General features: G+C 67.3%; 1 protein-coding gene across 3 annotated transcripts; it reads right to left on the bottom strand.

Annotated features, from left to right (window-relative positions):
* Nucleotides 1–573: 573 nt before the first annotated feature.
* On the bottom strand, nt 574–20974 carry RGS4 (regulator of G protein signaling 4). 3 transcript variants are annotated; one of them, XM_045838578.1, is made up of 5 exons: nt 20895–20974; nt 2514–2618; nt 2242–2303; nt 1683–1849; nt 1014–1375 (listed from the first exon to the last, which is right to left on the bottom strand). In XM_045838578.1, the coding sequence occupies exons 1-5, from the start codon at nt 20954–20956 to the stop codon at nt 1136–1138; spliced, it is 636 nt and encodes a 211-aa protein (XP_045694534.1). In that variant the 5' UTR covers nt 20957–20974; the 3' UTR covers nt 1014–1135. The 3 variants fall into 3 exon arrangements, with proteins under 3 accessions (XP_045694536.1, XP_045694534.1, XP_045694535.1); XM_045838579.1 differs by lacking the exon at nt 20895–20974 and adding an exon at nt 4687–4759; XM_045838580.1 differs by lacking the exons at nt 1683–1849; nt 20895–20974 and adding an exon at nt 4687–4759 and having other exon boundaries at nt 574–1375.
* Nucleotides 20975–24231: the final 3257 nt, after the last annotated feature.

Genomic DNA, 24231 nt, shown 5'->3' with positions numbered 1-24231 from the left:
ATAAAAACAGGTACAAAACAGCCTCATCAGCAACACGAGTGAGGAGTCTTCAAGTATTTCGTGTGCCTCGGAGAGTTCCAGACGGGGTTCCAGCCGTTCACACCCTGGCCTGCCCTCGCCCTCATCCTCCTCTCAGAGGGAGCGGGGGACGCGGGCCCGTCACCCTGACGTGTGAGACGCCACGAACGGATGCGGTGAGTGGATGCCACGCAGAACAGCGACTCCGGGGGCCCTTGGTTTGCAGAAGGGTGTTCCGTAGACAGGACCACCGTCCCCGGGGCAGTTTGGAGCCTGGGCTACGACCTGGAGCCCACAGCCCACACCCCTGGGGACAGCTGCCCACGTCCCCCGGGGACAGCTGCGTCCCCAGGAAAACACAGGGTGACAAGTCCACCTCGGTCAGCAGGGGCAGCGGGTGGAGGCCTCATGCCTTCCAGCTCCACGCCCACCCGGCTGCTGGCCCTGCGCCTCGGGCACCCAGGGGCAGCCGTGCAGTGCGAGTCGAGGACAAGACTCTCGGTGACCTTTGCTCTTGAGGGTGCTGCTCAGTGGGCCCGGGGGGCGGGGGGGGGGCACAGCTGAATCAGGTATGGCGCCCCCTGGAGGATGGCGGCGGGCCTGCAGGCGAGCCGGCAGGAGCGGGATGCTGCTGGGTCTCTGGGTGGAGACGGGGACTGGATGTGCGTGCAAGTGTGTGTGCGTGTGTACACACCGGCGCTGAGTGCCTGGGGCCTCTCCGTCCATTCTTACGGGTGTGCGCGCGTGTGTTTGCGTGCGTGCACGTGAACACACGACTGATCAGCCTCACCCAAACGCCCCCAGTTTGCAGGAGGTCCTGGCCAGCACCACCCGTGAGCCTGTGGGTGTCACGTGACGGGGACCCACCGACCGACCCGCCTGAGGCCACGCCGCTGGGCAGACAGAGCGGCCAACGGTCTCTAAAAACCGGGGGGCGGGGGGGCGGGCTGGAATGAGAGGCTGGCCCAGCGGACGCGGAAACATGGACACGAAATCTAGGGAGGGCACGGGGCGGGCAGCGTGGGTTCTAGGCTACGGTGCAGGCTCGCACGCCCCTGCCGCCCACGGACCACGGCTGGCCGCGGGTCTCCGGCACAAGTCTCGGCCGCCGGGGGGACTAGGCACACTGGGGCACCAGGGAGGGGCCGTCCGCGGCCGGCTTGGCCCCCCTCTGCTTCCCGGGCCTGCAGGCGGCGGGGCGGGCCAGCTCCAGGAAGAAGCGGGACCGGAGGAAGCGGCGGTAGGAGTCCTTCTCCATCAGGTGGAAGATGCGCCGCTGGGCCTCGTCGAAGCAGGTGGCCGTGGGCGCCCGCAGGTTCCGGCGGGTCTCCTCCCGGGTGCAGGCGTCCAGGTTGACCTGCGGGGCGGAGGCCGGGCGGGTGAGACGCCCACGCCGCGCCCCGGGGAGCACGGGCCCCGCGTGGGGGCCGCCGGGCTCGGGCGCCCCCGCTGCTGTTGCCCGCAGACGGGGCGCACTCCTCCGAAAACCCGCCCGGGTCATCCGGGGGAAAGGGCCTTTTCCTGGGCCGGTTCTCGGGGGTTCGGGGTCACAGTGAGCGGTCCCCTGCGCTGTCTTCCCCTGCGCTGTCTTCCCCTTCGACCCGGCGACCCGCCAGCCCCGGGACGCCCCACCACGCCCCCACGTCTTCGCGGTGAGGACGCACCTCCCTGGCGGCCTGGACCGAGACGAACTCCTCGTAGATCTCCCGGGCCCGGGAGCCCCGCGCGCAGGGCGAGGCGAGTCTCTTGTACTCCTCGCAGCTGACCCAGAAGTCGAGGTTCTCCTCGCTGTACTCGGACTGCAGGAAGGCCCTGAACGCCGCCAGCCCGCCTGCGACGGAGGGGACGGGACCGCCGTCACCACACGGGGTTGGGGGGCAGGGGGGGCCTGCCCCGTGCCTCAGACGCGGCGCTGGGGCTGGAGGGAATGGGGCGGGGCTCGGGCGGACCCCCACACCCCCTTCTGCGGGGTCAGCTGGGGGCAGGTGCCCATAACCTATGTCAGTCTGTGCAGGGTCCGGCCACACCCCGTGCTCCAGTGGGTTTGGGGGAGCGAAACTGAGGTGGGTTCTGCCAGAAATCCCAACGTGTGGAGGTTTTCCCTCTGCCCCTCCCCCACTTTCTGCATGAGCCTCCCATCGTAGGGGACAGAGCTCAGGGGCAGGTCCCACATCGAGTGAGACGGCGTGTGTCCAGGGGGCGTGGGGGGCGGGGCGGACTTACACTCATGGCTGATCAGGCTCTCCAGAGATTCCGCCCACTTTTTGACTTCCTCCGGGCCCACCCTGAAGGAAAAGAACAGTGTGACTGCCATGCTCCGAAGCTGGGAATAAATTTAAGACCCCAAGTACGACTCGGAGACTTTATTCTCCGCCGGCCGTTGGGACGAGGCCCGCCGCTGCCTCGGGCCGCCCTCCCCCATCATCCCCCCACCCCACCCCCTGGCTCGGTCATCGCGGACTGCGGTTCCAGACCGGCGGCGCCCGCCCGCTCACCTCTGGCAGACGACCAGCTTGTCCCTCCTGCCGTGGGAAGAGCCGTGCTCGCAGGACCCCGACTTCTGCAGCAGCGCCCCCAGCCGGTGCTTCACGTCCTTCGCGCTGCGCGGAACAGGGGGCGGAGCGTCAGGGCCGCCGGCTCCCGTCCCAAGACGCCCTGGCTGCTGGGCTGCGGCAGATCTCCGGGGCCGCGGGGCCCCTTCCCCCGCCGGCCACCGGCAGCCTCTCCTGCGAGCCGGCCCTGTCGCCAGGAGCACACGGCGGGGGGAGGGGATCTCCAGCAGACGCTGGGGGACCCTGGCCGACCTTGGAGCCAGCGCAGGGCAGGGAGCGGCAGGCGCCGAGGCCGGGCACCTCCCGGTGGCGCCACCTCCTGGGCAGCGGTCGCCACTGCCACTCTGGCCGCTGGCCCCCTGGGCTGCACAGGGGTCCCCGCCTCGTGGAAGGGGGGCCAGCGGCCTGCGGCAGGCGTGTGGCCGCCGCGGAGGGCCCCGACAGGGAGGCGTGGAGCCTGCAGCCCCAGCCCCCTCGTGCCACCTGCCCCCCCCCCCCGCCCCCCGAGACGTTTACACCCTCAGGGCCCTGGGCGCATGGACAGGAGCGGGAGGAGCAGGCAGCGTCCTCGCCGCGGCTCTGACTGGGGGCGGCGGGGGACTCGGACACGGGGATCCCCCCCCCCCCCGCTCAGCCCCCTCGTCCTCAGTAACTGCCCTGTGCTCGTTTCCCCTCCCCCACCAAGACCCCGCAGTCGCTTCAGGAGAGAAGCAGCCTCTTAGGGGAAGCGAGTGCCGGGCGTCCCTGCTCAGAGGGGGAGACGCGGGGCCCTGGCTCTGGGGCGGCTGCGCTGTGGGTGTGGCCCGCGGGCGCCCCCTCGCCGTCCCCCGGAAGGACGCAGGGACCGAGCCCCGGGACGGCGCCCCTGGGCGGTGCTCGGTCGGAAAACAGAAGTCCGCTCCCACTTCTGCGCACTGGCCGCCGGAGCCGCTCAACGCGGCGCCACCGCACACGGAGATGCCTGTCCTCGAGAAACCACGCCCCCTCGGGGAGAAAACCCCAGGGGCCCCGTGGGGGCCAGGACACTGGGGTCGGCTCCTCACTCTGGGCCCCGCCCCCCACCACTGTGACCCCGAGCCGCAGTGACAGGCACAGGAGGGAAGGGGCCGGGCCAGGTGCCCATGCTCCCCAGGTAGGACAGAGGCCGGCAGCTCACCCCGGGGCTCCTGGCGGGCAGAGCGCCAGGGTTTCGTCCACCTGCCCAGGTGCTCGCGAGCACAGCCCCTTCCCACGCCTGTGTGCTGCACAGCCGATTTCCCGAGAGTCAGCCGGGGCGTGGGGGGCTCCTCTCGATTCTGCCAGGACCCCAGCTTCGTGTCAGAGCCGCCAGGTGGGAGGGCAGGCGGGGGTCATGTGTCCTGCGCCCCAGTGATGACCCGGAGCCCAAGCCACGCGTCTGGGGGTGCCCAGGATGGCGCTTCCTGGGAGATGAGGGCGGGGGCTTCCCCCGCCACCTGGCTTCCCCTGAGGTCGGCTCCCAGAAGGGGCTGGGTTTCATCTCACGTCAGCTGCCCAGTGCAGAGGTGCCCCGGGAGCAGTTACTACCCCCTTTAAAGACCCAAAGACGTGTGAGTAACTGCATCGCTGTTCGGGCTTTCAAAATCAAGATGCAGCGCAGGACAGAACCACGTACCCGGGGTGAGACCTTGCACCCACAGGTGGGGGCGTTGCTTCTACCCGCCACCCACACGAGACACTCCAAGACCCGGCGGGGGGCCGAGAGGCGGGGGTCCGGCTTTGGAGTCACGTGTGGCTGTGACATCGGTCCAGAGAGCACAGGCTGTGGCCGACACCCAGCCCCACCCGGGAGCGGAGCGCCCTTCAGGGGGCAGAGCTCACGCCGGCTGGGTGTCCCCCCCCACGGGACCCAGTGTCTGCGGACCAAGAGCCCCGAGAGGGAGCCGGCGTGCCCCGGTGACACTCCCACCGCGCCGGTCACAGCCGAGGCTCGAGAGACGGCCGTGTCCCGGGCAGACCCTCGCCTCGCTGCCCGCTGGGGCCGACTCGGCCGGAGGAGGGTCACGACAGCGCTCAAAGCCAAGGTCAGCCGCCGCGACTCCGAGGGGGGGGGCGCCGGGTCACCAGTGGGCGCAGACGCCACCGAAGGTCCCCTTACCTCCTCAGGCAGGAGGCCGGCAGCCCCGCCAGGCCCTTGCACATCCTCGGGGGGGGGCGCGTCCGCAGGGAGGGCGGCGGCGGCGGCGGCGGCGGCGCTGGGGGCCTGCGAGCCCTGCGAGCGAGCGCTCTGGCCTCTTCTGCTCTGGAGATGCTCCGGAGACTGCGGCTTCGTCCCAGCCGGCAGGTCCCTTTTAAAGCCCAGCCGGCACCGCCGGGCAGCCAATCAGCAGCGCCCGCCCGGCACCCCCCCTCCGGTGGCTGCAGCCTCCGCAGAGCCTGGGGGGGCGGGGGGGGCAGGACGGCTGGCACAGCCGCAGAGACACCTCCTGCCAGGCAGAGAACACTCAGGAAACGTCTCCCCCACGGCCCCAGGGTCCTGGAGGCTTCGAGTCTCTGGAAAAGGGCTCGTGGGGCCGCACGCACGCACGCCGTGGGGTGTGCTCACGTTTCTGTAAAAACAGGGTCACCGGGAGTTTCCCCTGGGGGCGGGGGGCGGGGGCCCCCGGAGCTCATGGGCTTAGCTGGGGGGCTCTCCGCGCAGTAGCTTCTGTCCGGTCAGAGACAAAGGATCTCAGGGCCCCAGCTCTCACCCCCCCTGCTTCCAGGCCGGCACCTGCAGACCGGGGCCTTCCGGGGTCAAGGTCACGGCCACACACGGCCGGGAGGGCCGCTGGAGCACGGGCCCGGGAGGACGTTTCTGGAACTCTTACTCAGAACATCCTCAGCCCAGCCGTGACGCCCTCTCCGCCTCACGCACGGAGCCGGGGGCCGCGGACCGGGACCGGGGCGGGGACACGCACGCAGACAGACGCCGCTCCTGTTTGCAGGCAGACTCGCACCCTAACGCGTCTCCCAGCTCCTGAGTCCCCAGACCAGATTCCAAAACACTGAGAGAGGGAGGGGCACAGGTGGCTCACCCTGCACACCTGTCGCCCGGCTGCAGGGTGAGCGGAAGACGGTTCGAGACTGCAGGTGCCACGAGCACCTGGACAACGACACCGTGTGACGGACCGATTACTTCAAAGACCCGGGCAGGTGTTCCGACGGCGGCCGCCCCGGAGGCCCCAGCGCAGCGCAAACAGCCTGCCCCTGCAGCAGAGCTGGGGGGCGGGCTGGAGCAGGGGGACGGCCGTGTGCCTGGCCCATCCCGCAGCTTTGGTTTGGACAGCACACAGGCGCCCGGGCAGGTGTGGCCCAGTGGGTCGGGCGTCGTCCCGCGAGCTGGAACACCCTGGGCCGGGGTCCCAGTCGGGGCACACGCCTGGGTCACAGGTTCGATCCCCGGTCAGGGCGCACGCAGGAGGCAATCAATCGATGTTTCTCTCTCCCTCCCTCTCTTTCTCCCTCCCCCCCACCTAAAAAATCAGTAAATGTGTCCTTGGGTGAGGATTTTTAAAGAAAGGAGCAAAGACATCAAGCGGTTAGGTGAAGAGGGTGCAAACCAGAAGGCGCCTGTGGCTGCGGAAGGCACGGGGTGAGACTCACCCCCACATCCGAGACGCAAGCACCCGGCACGGCCACCTGGCCCGGCCTCGGTGGCACCGCGAGGGGACGGCCGAGCAGGGCAGCCCGGTGCAGAGGCCATGATCCCAGAGGAAGCACTTAAACCACAGGAAAGTCCCCCCCCGCCCCGTCCCTCGCAGCACGGAACACGTACCTGTCTCTGGCGGCGCAGCGGGAAGGACGCAGGCGCGGTGCAGAGTGACAGAGACGGCCCGCCGGGCCCAGGCAGGGGCAGCCGGTCAGGAAGGGCCTCCGACGTGGGGGGCGACGGTTGAAGGAGAGGCGGGCCCTGGAAGAGCACCGTCCCCGACACCAGGCTGAGCCACACGAGGGGGGCCACGAAGAAGCTGCCGCCTCGGACTCGGACCAAAGGGGAGCTTGTCCGTCCTGAGCCCGGTGTGAGCAGCTCCAGCAGCTGAGCCGGATCCGCCCTGAGTCCCGTGTGAGCAGCTCCAGCAGCTGAGCCGGATCCGTCCTGAGCCAGGTGTGAGCAGCTCCAGCAGCTGAGCCGGATTCCGGGTGGGTCGGGGCGAACACCTCCCTCCCCGCAGGAAGTGGACGGGGGCCGTGACCTCAGGGACCCGTGGAACCTCTCGCTGCACGCTCATTCACCTCTCCGATGACCATGTCCTGCCTTCTCGGGCGTTTCGACACTCCCGAAGACGTCTGGGAGGGCTTCCCACTGCCGGCTGCGTTTCCCCCCGGGGGGGGGGGAGCTGAGTGTGAGGAGGTGGGGGCCAGCCCAGCGCGAGCCCCGGCCGACACGCGCACAGCTCCCGACTCCGTCTCTCCGTCAGGCGGCGTTCCCGACGGTGCTGGCGACATGAAGAACTTGGTTCTCCAAAGACCTCGTTTTTACGGATTCCTTGACTTCAGGCAGGTCTCCTGGGGTTCAGGTGCGAGGCTGGGGGCTCACCTGCCTGATACCACGGGGGTCTGTGTCCTGGGGAAGCCCCCCGGCGTCTGGGTGGGCAGGGGCCGGGCGGACCTGCCACGTGGCGCCGTCTCACGGGGCGTCCCGCACGGGGCGGAAGGGCCCGGCCCCTCAGACCCCGGGGGAGGGACCGCACTCGGGCAGGGGTGCAGGGCGTGGAAGGCGCAGGTGGCACCCGTGTGGCTGGAGTCCGCCCGCCTTCCCTCTCTGTTGCACGCTGAGGCCGTAGTCAACTTCTGGGGGAAAACCCGAGTTCCCCGGGGGACGTGGACATCAGGAATCTCCTTCTGAAACCCTCCCAGAGCAGCATCTGACCTCCGGGCCCAGCTCCCTGCCCCGCCCGAGGACCCCGCTGCCCCCACAAACAAGAATCAGGGCCCCCGCGGAGCCAGCGGACGGTAGCCACACCTGCCCCCCGCCCCTCCGGGCCGCAAGAATCTGTCTGACGCGCGTGGGGAGACTCTGCTGGTGGGGAGACGCCTGCAGCGAGGTGCGGTTCAGCCTCTGCCTCGGGTGGCCGGGAGACGAGGCCGTGATCAGAGGCACCTGCGTTTCCTTCGGGCCTCGGGGAGAGTGCAGCGTGGGCACGAGGAGGGCAGGGCTGCCGGGCTCAGGGGTCGATCCAGGAGTTGGGTAGGTGGGGGGCGGGGCGGGGGACCGGGGAGCGGGAGGCTGTGCGGACTCGGACCTCCTGTCCGACGCTGGGGCCGGCCCGAGTCTCCTCACTGAGTGTCCCCCCCAAACTGGGGGTGGAAGCTGTCCGTTCCGGTTGCATGTCCGTCACTTCTGCGCAGGCCAGAGGCACTGGGTGCTCGGCGGGTTTGAGGAGGGAGGGTGGGCATGGGGGACACTCCCCCTGCACGCTCTCACCCCACCCCCATTCCTCTCGGCTCCCAGGACCCCTCCCCCGCCGCCCCCCGCCCCGGTCACGGCCGCCCACCGGAGGGACGGGCGTCCATGGATGGCCGGTGCGTTCCGGCCGCTTGGACCTGTGGGGGCAGCAGCCTCGGGGACCCTGTGTTTTCTCGGGTCCCGAAGCCGTTCCACGTGTCTGTCGAGGACCTGCCTCATCCCTTCCGTGGGGAGAGAGCGGAGATGAGTTTGCCAGCGGAGATCCTCGAAAAGGAAGTTGATTACTGTGCGGCCAGCCATCGGAGAAAGCCACCTGGGGTCTTCTCGTCCCCCACGAAACACGGGGGTCAGGAGGCCCCCGGCTCACGAACAGGGCGGGGAGTGAGCGGCCCCTGCAGGAGCCCACCGCTGGACCCCCCCCCCCCAGGTCGGGAGGCCTGCGTGGGCCGGGCCGGGGGACCACAGCGAGAACAGGCCCCTCCCACGTCCCTGCTGCCCAGCACCCGCCTCCCACCCACCCGGTCCCCGGCGGCCTCCGGGGAGCGGTGGGGAGGAGGGCAGTATTCAGCCTGTCGTCCACCTGAGAAAAACACACTTCAGAATTCTCGGAGATGATGTCAGTGAGTCATTGCTGATAAGGAATTCTGGTTCCGGCTCCAGTGCGAGCCCTCTGACAGCCCACAGCTGCCCCCCGACCCGCGGCCCCCGCCCCCCCCGGGCAGCCGGGCCGGGGACCTGCACAGGGACGGCAGTGGCCCCGTCCGTGACCTCTCCCCCCGCCCCCGTCCCCCCTCCCCCGGCGGCGGCCCTCCACCGAGAGCGAGCGGGAAAGGCTCTCGGCGGGTGGAAGTGATGCCGGCGATGGGCCCCGTGGGCGATGTCATCCACTCAACGATGCCAAACAACATCCTTCGGCAGGTTGCCGTGGCAACGCTCCTCTCCTCCGAGCGGCTCCCAACAGAAACATCTCAAGGGCAGAGTAATTAGGTAAGTGGAGCAGTCGGGCGGCACAGTCACTCCCGGTGAGCACCGCGCTGCGGAGTGTCGGGCGCGCGGGCCCTGCCTGACTCGGCGACGCCCCCTGGGGGCCGGCGTGCACGTCTGTGCAGGCGTGTGCGTGTGTGTGCACGCGTGTGGTGTGCGCGGGGCTGGGGTGCGAGGGAGGAGGCGGGCTCTCTGAAGGGCACCTGCCCCGAAACTGCGTCAGCCAGGGCACCTGGCGACAGGTGGACTCCTGGGACCGGGGCACACTCAGCCCCCACGCGCCGGGGAACATTGCTCGCCTACGCCTGGCTCTCCCCGCGCAGCGAAGCTCCTGAGCGTCTCAGGCGGCTGGTTCATCCGCTGACTCAGACCCTCCCCCCACCCCCCCACCCCGCCGGCTCGCCAGCCTCTTTTCCTCCAGTTTCTGAACCCGGGCCCCCACCTCAATGCCTCCGAGAACCGCTCACTCACTCACCCGGGAGACGGGCGGGGGAGGGCCGCACTCCCGGGCTTTCCTTCCACGGCGCCCCCCCTCACCCCAGCGCCGCCATGGAGAAGGTGAAAGGTACTGAATGAATCTCACCGACGACCCCCCCTGCCCACAGGCCCGGCCTGGGGTCCTCGAGCCCTTTGCAGGTTTTCTCCGGCGCTTCCTCCTCCCGACGACCCCAGGACAGAGGAAGACGCACGGGGGGGGGGGGGGACTAGTCCCAGCCCAGCGGCTGGGCTGCCCCCTCCCCACCATCCGGGGCCCTCCAGGCCCAGCTGCCTCTGCTGGAGGTGCACAGACCCCGGATGGGGGCTCCCACACAGCCCGCCCCTGGCCCTGTGGCCACTGCCTCCATCCACGTGGCCCAGCTCCCCTCTGCCGGGGTGGCGTGGCCCCCCTCCCTGGGGACGTGGGACAAGGTCTGGAGCCATCTGGGTGTCCCGCGGGGCAGGGGCCGTGGGGGCGCTGCTGGTACGACTGCTCATCGCCCTGCCCCCCCACACACAGCCACCACCTGGAGTCACCAGGCCGCGGGCCCAGATTGAGAGACGCCTTCTGGTTGCAGGAGGTGGTGCTGTTGTGTACGGGAGCAACCGGAAGAACCAGCTGCTTTCTCTTAAGTCCGGCCATACAGGGGTTTGTAAAAAAATGTATAAAACCGTATTTTAAAATGCCACGTTTCTCCCTAATTGTTTTGCTTTGAAGAATATAGCATTTTGCATTAAATTGGTGTGGGCTTTTCACTGTTCTTTTGAAATGTCTTTAAAAGCTTTTTGCTTTAATTTCTAAAATGGTAACTATAAATAGATATTCTCCTCGTAAGACAAAAGCCCCTGGTGGTCTTTGGTCATTTTTAAGAGTGCGAAGGGGCCCTGAGGTGGAATGCCCTTGGCCGCCCTCCGGCCCAGGGGTGCTGACACCCACGGCCAGGGCCGCACTCGGGGGGACGGTCCGCGGGGGCCGCGCAGGCCCGGGAGCCGGGCTGCCAGGCGGCAGGCGCTCGTGGTCTGGTCTGGCGAGGAGGCGGAGGGGTGCTGGGTGCTGGGTGCTGGCTGCGATGCTGAAGCTCTCCCCCCAAACTTGTGTCAGACTCTGGAAAGACCACACTGTTACCCACGAGGCTCCACACTCCTTAGAGTTCGTCCCAGCTGCGCGGTTACTGGAGCGGCAGCGGCTCCGACACGGCAGAGCTGACCGTCCTCTCACGCAGGGGACTCTGGAGACATGGCCCCACACCGGGCCCCAGACACACTCGTCCGCCGTGCTTCCGGCACGTGGCCTCGGGCTCGGCGTGGCCTCCTGGCCCCCACGGGCGGCTCTGGCTCCAGCTGCCGACGCCGACCTCCGGGCAGAGAGAAACAGGTGGGCAGAGGCGGGAAAGGCCGGGCCGGAAGAACCCTGCCTTGGAGGGGAGCCCCGGGGCTCCAGCAGGGGCCGAACCACCTTCGCAGGGGCCTGGGGTGCACAAGGTCACGGCGCCACCCCGAGTAAAACTGGAACCCTGCCAGGGAGGACCCAGGAGGGACGGGCACGGGGCGGGCGGTGAGCAGTGGCCGCAGGGCCGGCGAGACGCACTCACGGTCACTGTGCGGGGCGGTCACTCCTAAAGGAGGCACCGGGGGCGGGGGGTGGGGGCACCGTGGTGTGGGAGACTCGGCGGCAGGCTGCCCCCAGCCCACCCTCCCTGCGGCCGTTTCCCTCTTGAAAAGCGGCCTGAGAGGCCCCCCAGGTGCTTGCGGCCAGGGGGGCCGGCGCAGCCTCTCTCGGCCGAGGCCGGTCTCCGTGGGCCAGTGTCCCGCTGCACGGGCGGGGCTAGGGGGGCTTCCCCACACCCCGCAGGCTGCGTCCGGCGAGTTGCAAACGACACATCTGCTCTTTGCGGAACGTGCCCGTGTCTGCCGGTGGAGTCCCGACGTGCAGCCTCTTCGAAGCAGAACAGGAAGAGCTGGCGGCCCGCCTGCCCTCGAGGCGCCCACGCCGCCCGGGAACCCGGCCACGAGGGTGGGGGTTCCTCTCGGCATTCACGCCCTAAAAACGGAAACGCACGGGTCTATTTGAGGAGTTCCACAGTTGAATATTCATGAAACGACGTCCGTGTGCAAACACGTATAACTGGCGGGATTGGAACGAGGAGGAAGGGCTCCGTCTGTGTGGGACGGGAGAGCATCTCGCACAGACCCTGAGCTCGGAGGGAGGAACGCGGCCTGGGCGTCCTTTACGGTTTCGCTGCCGGCCGTCTCCATACGGCGGCGCATCCACCTCACGGCAGTTCCTGCGGATGTCTGCACGGCCGCGCACAGCCACCCCCGTGAGGGTCCCGCGTCAACGGCGGCGCGGAAGCCCCTGGCGGGGGGCTGCGGGCCACGCCGCCCTCGTTTGGAGAGAGGCCCGAGACGGGAGACGTGGGCGGACACAGTCACGCTCCGCAGAGGACCGAGTAAGTCCAGGTGCGTTTGCAGTGACTGATCTCCAAGTCCGTATTAAAAAGCAATTTGCTTCAATGGGTCTCAAAGTGACGAGAGCAACGAGCCTGAGCTTCTGTTCGAGCCGACGGCGCCCCGCGTCTCCCGAGGGAAGGAATTCCTGGTCGCGGTGCCGCCCCTCCCCCGTGCGGGGAGCACCGGTGAGCACACCAGGGCGCGTCCGCGGGTCTTCCCCAAACGGCCCCCGAGCCGACGACTCCCCGCCCAGTGAGCGACGTGGGTCCCCACGGGGCGGACCCCCTTCTGCCCGTCTCGTCTGGTCTCCGACACTCGGGCCGTTTCGTGCCCAGTCGCTGCACTCCCACCACCCCGTCTGAGAGCGGCCATCACAGGCGCTTCCTAAGTCACGCCACGCCCTTCGTGGGAGAGCGTGTGGGCGGGAGAAGCGAGTCCGTCCTCTCGGCGCTGAGCCCTCTCTGTGCGGGGGCGGGGGGGGAGCTCTGAGGCCCTGCCCCGTGGTCTCTCCAGCGTCACGCACCCGCTGCACAGCCCACCCCCCGCCCACCTCGGTCCCCCGTGTCCCCCCCCTGCAACTCCCCCTCAGTGGGTGGGGGTCTCCAGGGCGGCAGGACCAAGAACAGCGCGGACGCACAGGTACAGGCAGACGCACAGGCACCGGGGTGGCATCCACTGGCACCGCCAGGGCCCGTTTGTCACGATGAAGGAGCCGTGCCGACGCATTCGCTGAGATCGAGGTGAGTCCTCGTGTCCCCACTCTGGCCCCGGAAGCCTCCGGCCAGGCTGCACGCCACAGCAGCACCTGCCCCCCCGCCCCCGGGTCACCGACCCCTGAAACGGTTTATCGTGTGCCCACAAAGCTTCACTCTTCGGGCTGCCCCTACGTCCACCGGCGCCTCCAGTGGGCAGGGGGCACAGGGCTTCCCGGAGGGTCCCCGATGCCCCAGGGCAGCCGACCCCCGTCGGGAGCTTTGCGGGAGCCCCGGCGGCGGGTCGGCCCGGGCTCGGCCGCCCACCGTTTCTCGGGGGATTCCTGAAGCTCCTCTCGGCAACGCCCGGCACTTCCAAGCGCGGGGAGGCCTCAGCCACTCTGTGTCACTTGTCTCATACACACGGCACCACCGCGGCCACCCAGTGTGGTGACCTGCTTGTCCGCGGGTGGCGTCATGGGTTTCCAGATGGCGGGGACCCACCGCCACCTCCCTGCACCCTGGGCCTCCCGTCAGAGCCACACACAGTCGGGGCCCCACACCGCGCAACGCCGCAGCAAGTCCCAGGAGCCCCGTGTCCCCACCGAAAGCTGCCTCAGCCCTGGCCTGTCAGCAGGCGCAGTGCCCCACTGACCAAGCGGGGAGGTGGGAGGGCCGGGGGTGGGGGAGAAGGCTGCGTCTGCACCGCGTCCCCAGGGGCAGAGACAGGAGAATCGATCGATGAAAACAGCCACAGGCTGTGCTCTCTGTGGCTTAGCAACCGGCCCCTGCACACGAGGACGGGCAGTCACATGGGGACCGTGCCTGCGGGGGCGGGGGTCCGGCACCCAGGGCCGTGCGGGCACCGCTCCGGGGCAGCACGCGATGAAACCGGGTTTTAATGGCTCTGCTTCTAGGAAGCCCGTTCTCGTTGGGCCGAACAGCGGGGGGCCAGTTTGCTTCTGCGAAGCGCATCAGCGAGCAGAAAGGGTGTCTTCCTGCCTCAGAAGGAAGAGGAGAAGGATAAACAGCAGCTCCCCCCACCCCCCCCAACCCCGAGGACAGAACAGACAGTTTTTAGTACAGAGGCAAACAAGGTATTTGTGCGTGCTGCAAGGAGGTGCAGGGGCTGAACGGGAGTTTGCAAAACCCAGCAGTGCTGTTCTGGAGCGCAGCCTCTGGATTTCTGTGCAAAGCAGCAGAAGCAATAAAACGTGGTTTTATTCTTGAGAGCAGACAGAGCGCAGCACAGACCCGGAGCACCCAAGGTCGTCCTCAGCCCGAGCCCGAGGGCACCCCCACGCCTCCCGGCCCCTTTCTCCGCCCACCCTCCGCTCCCCCCGGCTCCGCAGCTCACTTTCCCTAGACATTCTGGAGGCTTCCATGCGTCTGTGACTCTTTCACTCTGCTGCCTCCCATCGAAATGCCTTCCTCCCCTCTTCCCACACTCCGCTGTCACTTCCCCAGCTCCAGCGCCACCTCCTCCAGGAAGTCTTCCTTCATTCCTCCCGGAACGACAAGGCGCGTGCTCCTCTTTGCCCCCGTACACGCGTGTGTCACGAGGCGTCTTCACCTCCCTCGCAGCTCCCGCCCCGTGTCTGGGTCATAGTCAGGGGCTGTGCTAACCTGAATCAGGTTTACCCAGGAAACGAAGAGGGGGATTTATGATAGGAGGTTCGTCATCGTGGAGAACCCCTTGGGGGCGGGGCGGGGGGGGGGGAAACTGGAGAAAATGTGTTGTCTCTCGGACGTGGGCGTGGCCTTCTGTCACGCAGCCGTGAGGTTTCGCCCGAGCGGTGCCGTCCTCCACCCGCCGCTCTCCGGCTCCCCCCGGGATCCGGGGACCGCCCCGCACCCCGACGTTGGGAGGGGTGGCTCCCCCGGTGGGGGCAGAGGGAGGCCCGGCGTGGCCCTCCACCCTGGCCAGGCCCTGACGCACCGAGGGGGTGAGATTCAGATCGCTCTCGTCGTCCCGCCCGACCCCCGGAGAAGCGAGGAGGTTTCCATCTGTATGAAGTGACGACTGTCCCGACAGCCGCCACTGCCCGGCCGCCGCACGCAGGGACGTGCACACGGGGAGGGGCCGGCCAGGCGCCGAACTGCCCCCCCCCCGGCCTCCGTGTGTGCCGTCGGGCCCCGCGGAAGGGTCAAGGCGGCCGCCAGAAATCCCCACTGTGTCCGGACCGGGAACACGGAGAGAGGATCCGGGGTCGGACTGTCCACGGGTCCGTGTCCTCGGAAGTGGGATTTGTTCTGGGCGCCTCTCACCCTGCTGCCCGAGGGGCCGCCGTCCCGTGTTGTTAAAAGTGTTGACGTATTTACTTGTTGAACGTTCAGCTATCTATAGGCCCGTGGGTTTATTATCCACTAAACACTCCGCTTCTCTGTCTGAGCGGCACCCATCGCGCTGGCCGGCGGCTCAGCCGGTTGGAGCGGGGCCCGGGCACCAAAAGGCCGCGGGCCCGGTTCCCAGCCCTGAGGTCCGGGCCTCGGATCGGCCACAGCTTCAGCTCCGCCAAGGGCCGCTGCAGCCGTGAGCCACAGGTCTCCACCTCCTCCTCCTCCTCGGTCTCTGAAGGACACAGTCACCACGTTCCCCGGGCCACTTAACTCCCTCTCCTAATGGATGGCAGCTGTTTGTGACCTAGTTTTCCGAGCACCTGAACGCGGCGAGGCTGCAGAGAAGGGTTGGGGGGCGGGGTGGGGGGGGGGCGGGGAGGCCTGCGTCCACGGGCAGCAGGGCAGCGGCGGGGCCTGGGCCTGCGCACTGTGCCCAGGGGGCTGCCGACAATGGGAAGGACCAGGCCCAGGGGGGCCCGGGGACCCTGGGGGCTCTGGCTCCTGCGGCAGAGGTCGCCCCGGCTCCCATCCTCCTGCCCTGACCCTCGTTAGGAGGCGGTCATCTCGTCATGGACCCCAAAGAGAGGATGACAGAGAAATTGCTGCCATTGGCCCTGGCTGGTGCGGCTCAGTGGATTGAGCGCCGGCCTGCAAACCAAAGGGTCGCCGGTTTGATTCCCAGTCAGGGCACAGGCCTGGATTGCGGGCCAGGTCCCCAGGAGGGGGCATGTGAGAGGCAACCACACATTGATGTTTCTCTCCCTCTCTCTCTCCTTCCCTTCCCCTCTCTCTAGAAATAAATAAATAAAATCTTTAAAAAAAAGAAATTGCTTCCATTGACGATGTGGGGATGGCATGCCTAGCCCCTCGTGGTTACAACAGGCAGGAAGGTGAGCCTGGGTGAGCCATCGGTGAGCCCAGAGCTGGGGTCCCCGGCACCCACCAGGGCCCCCCAAGCCACAGTCGCCTCCGACAGCCACTTCCCCAAACACTCACAGGCCCCAGGGCGTTTGATCCCGGTCCCCGGGTCCGGGAGCTCTGAGCCACGCACCCCCCCTTGCCCTTCCCGTCAGTGGGGTCGGCTTCTGCTGCGGGACTCGGGGCGCTGCTGAGTGAGGGGGGATGGCAGACATCCGGGCAGGGGCAGATGGCAGGGTGACGGCGGCAGGGACAGACGGGGTGGCCTGGCACCCTCACCTACGTGTCACCTCCGTCTCAGCTGCTGACACTGTGCTGCAGTCAGGGGACACGGCTCCTGGGAGGGCACTCAGCAGGGTCTGCCCTCACCTCCCCCTGGCTGGGGGGTTGCAAGGAGGAAGCAACCAGCCAGGCCCCTCAGCGGCCCTGGCGGAGCCCTGGGACCCGGCTCAGGGTGGCCATGCGGCAGCTCCTGCCCCCCAGGCATCCTCCCTCGGGGATCTCCGGCGGGGGGGCAGGGGAAGGGGGTGCAAAGCAGCCGGGCGTTCGGAGAGGGACAGAACCGGGGGGACGCCTGTGTCCTGCCGACACAGACCCAGACCAGCGGCAGCTTCACCCAGGGCGCGAGATGCGGCCAGGCCCCCGGGCAGGCTGCCCGCTCGCCGCCCCCCCCTGCACCCCCAGCGTGCGTGCCGTGGGGGTGGGAAGACCCCTTGCTTCAGGTCCCGGTCCGAAGGGCATGAAGGCGGGCGCGCCCCCCGCCCCACCTCCGAGAGGGAACCCCTCTACCCGACTGTGCAGCGAGAGGCGTGCGTTTTCATAAAACTCGGGCTTTACGTGGCCCGAACTAGAAAATGGCATTGTGACCCACTGCCCCCAAATTCTAGAAAATTCCACCCTGGCGGGGGGGCGGCGAGGAATGAGGGATGAGACAGCCTTCCCCTTGCCTCCCGCTCAGCGAGGGGAAGTGGAGCCTCTCGAGTTGCCATGGGAACGGAGAAGGAGTTCCTGGAAGCGGAGTCAGCGCCGGCTGCCCCTGCCTCCGTCAGCGGTGTTAGCGAACGGGTGTCACCGGGCCCCGGCGGGCCACCTGCTAAGAGGGCGCCTTTGCACGGCCGGGTCTCGCTGCTGTGAGCTGATTCACCGCAGGGCAATTTTTCCATTGCTCCTGGACCTGAAATCTCTTCGCCCTCCTGTAGGAGGCGCCACTGGGAGGGGGTCCGGATGTGCGCCCTCCGCAGACACAAACCTCAGGGTCCCGGCGAGTGCCAGGGTCGGGGGACGGGGGACGGCATGGTCGCGTAGGATGGACAGACAGCTGACAAACACGGCAGACGCCGTGGCCCCGTCACCCCGTGAGACACAGGCGTGTCTCGGGAGAGCCGGCGCCAGCTAAGGTGGTGTCCGGCCTGTCCACTGGGGAGCCCTGAGAATCGGAACCGCAGACCCAAAACGTGCGGCCTGGCAGGGGGTGGGCCACGTGGACCCCAGGCCCGGCCCGACCGACAGAACCAGCGCCCACTTTCCAGCAGGGTCCCAGGGCGTTTGCACACGGAGGTTTGAGGAGCACAGGTGTGAGCCTCCCCAACCTCGCAGGTGAGCCGACTCAGTCTGAGAGGACAGGCGGCCCGGGCGCCCGGGGCCGGGTTGGCGGTCCACAACGGCTCCTGAACCGAACGCCGGCGTCCCGAGGTGACATTCACCCTCCAGGAGGCTCTCGCAGGCCCCACCCCTCCAACCTCAGAGTCGCCCGCGCCGCCGGCCCCGGCGGCCCCGGCTGGCCGCTCCGAACACCAGTTTTGCGAGTGCCCCCTGGCCTGCGGGACGTCACCTCACACCCCCGGGAACAACCGCTGTCAGTCAACAAGCAGCCAGTGCCGGCGACAGCGTGGAGGGAAGGGGCCCCGTGCACCGCGGCGGGAACGGAGGCTGGGGCAGCCGCCGCGGAAACGAGCGTGAGGCCCCTCGAACACCCAGCAGCCTCACCGCGGGGTGGAGTCGTTCATCCGAAGATCACTGCCCCCACAGTGCAGCGCGGCTGCGTCCAGCCCCTTCTCTGCCACCTGACACCAACCTCGCACACTCGCGCACACGCACGGGCGCCCCGGCGGCCCCCAAACCAGCACAGCCCCGGACGGAGCGGAACCGGCGGCTCCGCCGTCTTCACACCTGAGATGCGTTGGGGACTTCTCTCCGGCTCCGAGGCAGCCGCTCGCGCTCCCAGTGAGGACAGACAGACAAGACCCACGAGCTTTCAGAGAGAACCTCTGTTAAACCACAGGGGGCCGTCGGGTCCGCCAGACCCCCGGGGCCGGCACCCCGGGAGAGGCCACGCCCACGGGAGCCCGCCCAGCTCTCTGCTGGCGGCGGCTGTTTTCGGAGTGGTCCTAGCCCGGGACTCGCCACAGAGCAGTGAGGAGCTGGGAGAATAAAGATTCGCGTCCCACACAGCCCTGAGTGACGACAGTACGGGGAACAGGCCGTCCTCGGGGCCCCTGGCGGGCTCCGTTCCAGGAGTGGGGGGCACGGGAACTCGGGGTCCCACCCCCAGGCCAAGCCCCGGCCCTGGGCTGGCGCTCGAACCCCAGCGCACGTCCCCAGGTGAAGCGACCCTGGGCCTCCCGGAGGGAGAGCGCCGTGTCAGCTCCGCCTCCGTGCACGGGGCTCAGAACACAGGCTTTGCCTCCGTCGGGGTGCAGGGCCCGCCCGCTCTGCACCCTCTAAGTCTTGGGGGTCAAGCGGCGCCCCCAAAGTCAGCACGCAGCCCTGGTCAGGGGCTGACCAGGTGCGTCAGGGCCCGCGGCCGGCCACCTGGCTCGAATGAGGTCCCCGCCCCGAGGCTGCACCCCACAGGCCACGGCTGCCCCCCACCTTCCTGCAGACAGGACCCCTTTCTGGCACCCCTTTCCGGAGATGCCCCAGGGGGCTGTCTGGCGACCTCTCTACCGTTCGCTGAATATTCATGGCAGTTCCCCGCAGGTTCGCATTTCTGACGGTTCCCGAACGTCCGTTTGGTGTGTGACTGAGGGAGAGTCGCAGGAATTATCTCGCTGAGTCTGAGTCGCTGCCGACTCGAGCCAATTTGCACGGAGTCGGAAGAGCTGCCACCCGCCACCCCCTCCTCTGGTGCTTCTCCCCTGACACAGGGAGCTGGTGCGGGAAGGGGGGGGCCCTGCGAATCTGGGTCAGGTAGGGCTCCGGGGGCCTCCTGCACCGGGGCACTCGAGGCTGGGCTCCCTGGGCACCGAGAGGCCGGACAGGACAGAGGACTCCAGCAGGGTGTCGGGGGTGGGGCCCAGGAGGGAAACAGGCTGGAAGGGTGACCAAGGGCCCCCCTGTCACCCCGCCGAGGCCCCCCGAGGCCTCCTCTCCTGCCCACCCTCGCCCCCCCACCGATGTCCGGGCCGCAGCCCCCCTTCTCCCCGGGTCCAGTGGGACAGCGTTACATCTGGGGTCTCAGTGCATTTTGCAGACTTGGGAATGAAGAGGCTGGATGAGGGGTGGGGGGTTCAGGGGGGCAGGGGTGTCCGTGAAACAGCTGGAATATCACAATGCCACCCGCTCGTTTGAAAAAGTTTGATTTTATTTAAAGCACAGATGTATCTCCTGGGAATGGAGACTTCGCACGGATTTTTAAGATGAAACGTGGGACTTCAAGGAGCTGACTTGGTCTTGACCTACCCTCCAGCCCAACCCCCGGACCTCCACCCGCGTCCCCCGCCGGGGAGAGCGGGAACGTCGGATGCCCTCTTTGGTCCAGTTTAAAGCCTCGGCCACGATGCAGGCCGTTTGGCGCTCGGGGACCGAGACGGTTTCTTTCAGGGGGACATACGTTTGTGAGAGGGAAACCACGGGCACTTTCTGCACGATCAGCACGTCCGCGGAAGGTTTTCGAAGGGCCAGCCGCTGGACAGGGTCATCTGTCCACTGGACTGGGAGCCCGTGCGGAAACCTCGAGAACGGCCCGGGCCACCTCCTCCACCAGGCGGAGAACTTGACCCCACAGCCAGGCCGCAGGCGTGCAGGGCAGCCAGATGCCTGGGGCGAGGGGAACTCCGGCGGCTACCCTGGTCCTCCTCCCCCAGGCCACGCCGGTGGCCGAGCCCTCCTCAGAGGGACCGCCAGCACCCACGGGCCACACAGCGGCGTGAACTCCAGCCCTGCCCCTTGAGCTCCTCCGCCTCCGAGAGCCTCTGTCTCCTGGTTTGAGAAAGGCGACGGGGATGGTGACACTCACGCCACGCGGTTATCGGGGACCTTCAGTGGGTACGTGCACGCGACGTGCCTGGGTCAGAACCAGGCTCCAGAGAGCCGCAGCCTCACCTTCACCACCGGCGGGAGGGGGCGGGAGGGGGCTGCCGGCCGCCCAGCCGGGGGGGGTGGGGGGGTGCCCACAGCGTGTCCGACCCAATCGCTGTCTGCTGATCCACTTCCCCTCCGGTGTCGGGTCCAGGCCGCCCCCCAGGAGGGCCAGCTAACGTCTCCACAGGAGTGACTCCCCTGAGACCCCCGTTCTCGCCCTTTCTGCCCCGTGTTTCCTCTGCTGACGCCCACGCCCCTCCAAAAGCCTCGTGCGCAGCAGGTGCTCAAAGAACATTCATGGATGGATGGACGCGCACACAAACACCAAAACCGTGTCTGATGAGCAGGCGGCTCCGCCTTCCTTTGACAGGCGAGGGGACGGGCACCCGGGTCAGGGCCGTGTGACTGGTCAGCCGCAAACCAGGGCTGGACCCCGGGCCCGGGTGCGTCCGAGGACCCCGCGTGCATCCCCAGGGTGATGCATTTTCACATGCCCCGCGGCGCCTGGGCAGCGGTGGGCGCAGCGCCCAGGCCTTTCCCCTCTCGGGTCCCCGGCACACGGCTGTCCCCGCTCCCCGGAGCCGGGTCACACCCAGTTCACTGTGCCCCCCAGCGTGATTCACACGCCGGCCAAGGTCTGTCTGGACGCACAGCTGAGCCCCATCGGCGTCCTTGCCACCCCCACCCGGCCTCCTCCCGCCTGGGAACGGGCCGCGAAGCCGCCACAGAAAGCCCCGGCGGCCGCTGACTCACCGGCGGCCTCTGCTCCCAAGGCTAGGCACCGCAGCGTGGAAATTCAGAATGCAGGGTTTCATTGGAAAGAGAAAAATAAAGAGTCGATGCACTTCCGGGTCAGACTTCGGGAGGTCATTCGGCACACAGGTGACGTGGGTTTCGGTCCCAGCAGCCTTTGCTCGGGCCCCTGGGCCCTGGGCCTGAGGGCCTGTGCCCAGCGAGGGGAGAGCCGGGAAGTCTGCGAACTAGGAGTCCAGAGACGCCGGGTGTCCGCGGGGGAAGGGGTCCCGCTCCTGCTCCGCCCTCGGGGGCTGGACACTCAGCTGTCCTGCCCCCCCAGCCCTGCCTCCCCCCAAAAATGATGCGGGGTCCCTGCCATGCAGAAATGTTCTGATCTTGCAGAGAATAAAAAGCTATTTTAGGTGCATGAGCCAAAAACATAACCTCTGCAAAGTTTTAAGAGAGTGTCGAGCAGAATGCGCTTTGTAAATTAAATGTCTGGACGCACACAGAGTGCATCTCAGGGAGAGAAGACTGACTCTGAGAGGAAGGGCAAACAAAGCCAGCCAGAGCCCCGGCGCAGCCGGTGACAAGGTGGCCCTTGGTCAGGGTGCAGGCGAGGTCGAGGCGTCACCGTGCATCCAACCTGGTTGGGCCGATCGAAGACAGGGTGGGAGGGGCCGGGCGCAGGGAGCGGGCGCCCCGGCAGGTGGCAGGTTGCGGGATGAGGAGGCTGGGCACAGGCGGGGGTGTGGCCCAGCCCCCTCCACGGGCGCTGCCGCGAGGCAGAAGGCCCCTCCTAGGACCCTTCCGGGGCTCGGCCCAACCAGACGCTAGGGAAAGAGGGGGCTTACCGACCCCGTGGGGTCAGCCGGAGCAAACAGCAATTAAGCAGAAGCAATTAAAAAGGTGTTCATCACCTGTGTGCGCCGGAGCACACCTTGTGTACACAGCTTCCCGCGGGCTGGGCGACCTGGCCCCGCCCCTCCCCTGGCCGCCAGGTGTGGGACAATCCCCACCTGGGATTTTCACCTGCTGAGGGGAGGCTCAGCAGGCCCTGTGTTTCCAAAGGCACCAGGAGGGGGCGCTGTCCCATGTTGCTCGCTCCGCAGGCGACCAGAGAACAAAAAATCACCCCGAAAGTTTTCTGTGGATGGGCCCTCTGCGGACTGAACACGTCCCCACAATCCCACACAGTGAAGCCCTGGGCGCCTTCCCCTCCCCGCACCCCCCACCCCCGGCTCATCAGTGTGTACCCTCCTTTGGAAACGGGTGTGGCTGGCGTGACTCATGGGGACAGGGTCCCTCGGGGACTGCGTGGGTCCCTAAGCCGAGAGGACCACTGCCCGGGAGACGGAGGCAGAGGCTGTCCGCACACACCAGGAGCTGGGGGGAGAGGCTGGAGCCACCTTCCTCAGCAGGGACCACCGCTGACCCAGACCTCAGACCTGTGCCTCCACGACCAGGAGACAGTCAGCCCTGGTGGTTGGAGCCGCTGGGTTTGGGGCCCCTCGTCCCCGCAGCTGAGGAAGCAGACACAGGCCCACGAGTGACCGCGGGGCAGCACCTAACCGGGGGAACAGTGGGCACCTCGGCCCGGCTCTGGCTCGGGGACCGGCTGCCGGGGACAGAGCCTGGGTCTGTGCCTGGAAAAGCTGCGGAGCCACAGAACACGGCTCGGCCTTGGGGCACCTCCGCTTCCTCAACTGTGAGACGGGTGTAAATAGTCCCGCTTGGCAGGGCCACAGACGCTGCGGCCGCTCTGGGCGCCGGGCCTGGCCCGGGACGTCACCAGATGGGTCGGTGAGGCGTCCCGTGACGACCAAGCCCCTCTGTGTCACCTCCCCCCAGACCCAGCAGGGGGAGTGCTGATTCACGAGTCCCACCTGGAGGCCTGAGGCCCAGGTGTGGGAAGCCGACCACAGGGCGGGTTTGGGACCCGGTGGGGGGGGATCAGCGGGGGAATCTGGGCCGGGATCCCAGCTGCACCACCTCCTAGCTCGGCGGCAGCGTGGTGCACCTTCCGCAACCCCGCTCCCCCAAACCTGCTTCCCGGATCTCAGGTGAGGACACATGCAGAGACGGGCGGGCAGCGTCGGGCTTACGCTTGGCTGTGGACCAATTACTGTCACTATTCCACGGTCTGGGCCCAAGAGGCCTCACATTGTTCCGCTGCACCCCCCGCCCCGGAGGTGGTAGGTGGCGAACATCAACACTGGCGAAAGGTGGCAGGGTCCTCTGGGACCAGTCCTCCGGGACCAGCCCCCCACAGAAGGACAGAGGCGGCCTGGGCAGGGGCCGTGGAGGGGGGAGGGCGGGGGGAGTCCCCGGGAATCCAGGAGCCCTCAGGGCCTCTCTGGCCCCCTGAACCCCGACGCTGGGTCCTGCCTTATGCTCGGTTCTCTCCGTAACAGACACAGTCCTCCTCGTGCATAATTCACTGCAAGTTTGTGGCGAGTTACCCTCAGCCTTTGGTTTCCTTTCCCCAGTGGACTGACGGCACCGAAGGTGGCCGTCCGGTTCCACGGCCTGGCAATCCCCCCCGACCCTCGACCTCTCTGAACCGGGCTCTGCTCAGGCGTCTGTCCCCGTCCAGCGTCCCCAGTGTCGCCCTGGCCAGGCTGGCTCCGCCCCCGCAAGCCCAGATCTTCCCCCACCCTGTGCTTAATTACTCAACACTTTGTAAGCTGTCCCAGCATCTTTCCTTTTTTAAATCCTCTCCCAAGGATATATTTACTAAATTACTGATTTAAGAGAGCGAGAGAGAAAGAGAAACATCAATCCAGGAAAGAAACATCAACCCATTGCCTCCCATGTGCACCCCAACCAGGGATCGAACCTGCACCCTCGGTATGAGCCCAGACCGGGGATCGAACCCACAAACTTCCGGTGCAGGGGGACGATGCTCCAACCGACTGAGCACCCGGCCAGGGTTCCTGCTTCCTTTGCGTCGTGGGTCTGAAGTGCCTGGTCTGCTGTTGACAAAGGCAGAAACCCCATTTTTCCATGTTTTTAAAAATATTGTCTCTCTTTTCTTAGCGATTAGATGGTCTCTGTAATTGAAGAGTATCAGTCAGCTGTCGCATCTGCTACAGAAATATCTCCTCCATTTCTGGTTTGAATTTTAAGATTATTTGAGGCATTTCTTGCCAAACAGATTTTTTTTTGAAGTTCCTTATGTATCCAACATTCCTTTTTTGTGGGGATTTTGGCTCTTCCCTCTCGCCTAAAGGCTTGCTCACTCCGAGACTATCAGCACATCGGCCCGCGCTTTCCTGTGGAAGTTTTGCTATTTTTAGTGTCTACATCTTCCAACCATCTGTGACGCCGGTTTCATGTTTCGCAGGAAGAATAA

Source organism: Phyllostomus hastatus, unplaced genomic scaffold (assembly GCF_019186645.2).
Source record: "Phyllostomus hastatus isolate PE091 unplaced genomic scaffold, TTU_PhHast_1.1 phas_contig_283, whole genome shotgun sequence".
Lineage (NCBI taxonomy): Eukaryota > Metazoa > Chordata > Mammalia > Chiroptera > Phyllostomidae > Phyllostomus > Phyllostomus hastatus.
This window is presented reverse-complemented; position numbering and strand designations above follow the sequence as displayed.